This window comes from Brassica napus, chromosome A6, assembly GCF_020379485.1.
Source record: "Brassica napus cultivar Da-Ae chromosome A6, Da-Ae, whole genome shotgun sequence".
Taxonomy (NCBI): Eukaryota; Viridiplantae; Streptophyta; class Magnoliopsida; order Brassicales; family Brassicaceae; genus Brassica; species Brassica napus.
Genome location: NC_063439.1, coordinates 1,880,337 through 1,884,022, shown reverse-complemented (window position 1 = coordinate 1,884,022; position 3,686 = coordinate 1,880,337). Strand labels below are relative to the sequence as shown.

The window sequence follows — 3,686 nt, the reverse complement described above, 5'->3', positions numbered from 1 at the left end:
AAATACTGACTAGACAAAAGTTTAGTTTTGAATATGGAGAATTGTTAACTCTTCTTTTGTTTATTAGGAAAATTTTATTTTCCGACCTTAACCTCTCTTTGATCTGAAACTAACTTGCATTAGTACCAAAAACATAGCTTAGCGTAGCTTAAGATATCTTTTACCGGATTTTAAACTAGAAGCACAATAAAACCAACTCAAACGCTTGAACATAGTCCACTAAACACTTCTTTTATTTAGAAAGAAAAACGCAGAAAATCTACAGTTTCCTAGTGTCGGTACTTGATAACAAGGTCAAGGAAGAAAATCTCATCATTTATCACATTAAAACATAACAACAGAGTGCTATAAAGTTTTGTCAAATCATAGTTTCTTGTGAAAATAAAAACATAATATTTAAACACCAACACCAACACCAACCTTACTACTGCTACTACTATTACAACATTTGACAAATGTTTTATCGGTTCATAAGTTTCTTTTACTTTTACAAAACAGAATCAACGAACTGTAAACATTATCTAAACTCCTCTTGCAGATCAAGCATAAGTTACCTCCAAGCACAAGAAGTGATAAGAGGCTGATTCTTCCACCCTAAATACAAAGCTCCATCCCTCTCCTCAAGTGTGTACTTCTCCGAATAGCTCTCAAGCAACCCTTTGATCGTCGCATTCACATAAGAGCTCAACGGATAAGGCTTGAAACCCGCCATGTGAAACCTCGACCTCCACTTCCCTAACGGCTCATGCCTCTCCTCTCTTTCAACCCCTTCACAAGCTATCAGATTCACAACCTCCCTAGCCAAGCAATGCTGCTCCACGTTGATCCTCTCCTTGTGATCCCTAGCGAGCTTCACATCTATAGACTCAAAAACCGCCAAGTAATGGTTCATCGTCTCCACAAACCGGGGAAGAAACGGCGCCGTGTTTGTGTTCGCTTCTTGCTCAACCAGAGTCACCACGTTGGGAGACAAACGCTTGACAAGCCTCAGCAACCTGTCTCTGTGATTCTCCACTGTCACACTCTCATCAGGCATGTGGTGAAGCACAAGAGGGAAGTTAACAGCCAAGGCTTCACCGTTTCTAACTCCAAGCTTCTCTATCTCCACTTCCGTGCAGCACAAGGCAGCTCCGTGGAACTCAAACGGCACACCACACATCTCAGCGAGCTTCCCTAGCCTCTGTCCAACTAACTCAAGCCCTCCTTGTCGAGCAAAAGATGATCTAGGATCATCAATCCCCGTGATCCTCACCCTCGGAGGTCCACCAGGACGAGCGCCAAGTGCACGGATCAAACTCACCCACTGACCTCCCTGTGAGATTTGAAAATCTATAATATGCACAAAGCTCTCGTTCTTCACAGCTTCAGCTATAGCTCCGTTAGCAGATTCGTAACCGAACTTGAAGTAAGGACAAGCTTCGTACAAGATGTGCATGTAGGTAAGAAGCTCAGGACCTGTGGGGTCTTTGCATCTCAAAGCTTTGTAGATTGAGCTGCCAGAAGAAGCTAACCGAGCAACGAGACCTTCGAGCATATACGCTCCTAAGCGCTGAACAGGCTCTCCAGAGACAGAGACCATTTGCTGTAGCTGAGAGATCAACCAATCAGTCATTGCCACGTCGCAGTTCTCAACTGCTTTGGCGCATTCGTAGAGCGTTCCTTTTAAGTCTCCTCTGGAGATCATCTCCATGGATCTGTACATAGCTGAAGAAGCAGCTCTGTGATGTTGTTGTTGTTGCTGTTGTCCGAACTCGTAACCGTTGAAGCTGTTGTTGTCTAGATCAGGCTCCATCATTGCAGTCTCCAGGTCTTTGAGCATGAGACTGAGCTCTGTCTCGTTGTTGTTTGTAGCTGAAGATCCGCTTAAGGGAGAGTTGTTGTTGTCAGGGGAAAGGTGAGATGTGTTGTTGTTGGTGTTGGAGTGAGAAACGGGACTTCCGTTAGAGGAAAAGCTTGTGGTGGAAGAAGTGATGTTGTTGTTAGGACAAGGATGAGACTTGGTGCCTGAAGAGGATTCAAGAGTACAGTAAGAATCAAAGGTCTGAACAGAGATGTCCATTTGCTTGACTGATGGTTGATGATAAAACATTGAAGATCCATCTTGAATGGTATGTTTCTGTGTTGCCTCCATCTGCCAGTAAAAAAGACAGTTTCTTTAGATCTTGTGAGTTCTAAGAGACAACCTTAAAGGTTGTACCTTTATCTAGATAGATTCAGTTCAAAGGCTGACCCATTAGGTAAAACTCATGAACAAGATCCAAACATGAATTTAATCATCTATAGATAGACAAAGTTAAGAGATTTAAACAGTAATTTGCGAGCAAAAGAAGACTGTTACATAACCCTAAGCTGTTTAAGGTTCACATAGACAACCTTAAAGGTTTTATCTTTATATAGATAGATTCAGCTCAAAGGCTTACCCAATAGGTAAAACTCATAAACAAGATCCAAACATGAATTTAAATATCAAAAAGTGTGACAAAGTAAGCTAAAGAAGACTGTTATATAACACTAAAGCTTGATAACTCAATTTGACCACATGCATAATCAAATATTGAAACCAGAGGACGCATATGACGCAAGAAGCTTGCAGGAACCGAAACTCAACCGACATAACTGAAGAAGAGGATAAAGATTGAAACTTTGAAATCAAGAATCTCAAGAAAACGAACCTTGTTGAGTTTGCAGAGAGAGAGAGGTTCTTGAGGTTTCTTGATTTATTGATCTTGATATGAAGGATCAAAGGGGCAAAGGAATCAAAAGGGAAGTGCTTTGTTGCTACCACTTGCTGCCCACTTTCCACCAGGGGAGATAATAATAATCGCTGCTCACCTCATTTTTATCCTCATCTCTTTCTTTAGTAAATACCCCTTTGACTATTCTAATTTACGTTTTTGCCACTGTTGATATTTTTTTTGTAGCGCGTAAGAATATTATATCCTTTATTTCTATCCAGTCAGTATTATGATTAAATTATGTTTATGCTTTGATTATGTCTGAAAATTATATTCTTGTCGAACACAATAGAACAAATGACCTGAACCGATTCAGTTAACAAAATTGTAATAAAATACACAGTTGTAAATCATATTTATGTTTGTTTATTTTACATATATAACTGATTTACTTAGCTGAATTGATTTAGATTTTTTTTCTTTATTTTGTTGAAAAAAATAAATTCAATTTTGTTTCTTCTTCTATTATTAAATTGTTATTATAATAGTTTACTTATTACTTTATGACTGATAATCTGATATGATAATGAACATGATTGACAGTTTGCATTGTAAAAGGATTTCCAAATTTTGTAAACCTTTTAAATCAGTTAAATTTTGAAATCATGATTTTTGACTAATTATCAGTTTTTGGATTCTTTCCGTCTTTGTGGTTTTATTAGTAATAATGGAAACAATTAATATGATGCTTTTCATCTAACAAATGTTCGAATATGAGACTTGGGATTTAATGAGAGTAGTTGAAATGTCATGGGCTTACCATCTTTTACCAGAGTCAATTTTATTCTGGTACGTCATTCAAGTTGTAACAGTTTTTGTTTGTTTCCTTTTAATCGACACATTTTTTGTTCTAAAAACATTATATTATTTTAAACCTATTGTTTTTTTGGTAAACAACCTAAAATATTACTTTTGAACATTTTCTAACAACCTTGAAATTTCATGGAACCA

General features: G+C 37.9%; 1 protein-coding gene across 1 annotated transcript; it reads right to left on the bottom strand.

Moving 5' to 3' along the window:
* Window positions 1-299: 299 nt before the first annotated feature.
* On the bottom strand, window positions 300-2,857 carry LOC106369310 (scarecrow-like protein 5). The gene is made up of 2 exons (XM_013809449.3): window positions 2,673-2,857; window positions 300-2,131 (listed from the first exon to the last, which is right to left on the bottom strand). Exon 2 carries the CDS (start codon window positions 2,129-2,131, stop codon window positions 551-553), a length of 1,581 nt encoding a protein of 526 aa, XP_013664903.2. The 5' UTR covers window positions 2,673-2,857; the 3' UTR covers window positions 300-550.
* Between the last annotated feature and the right edge of the window lie 829 nt (window positions 2,858-3,686).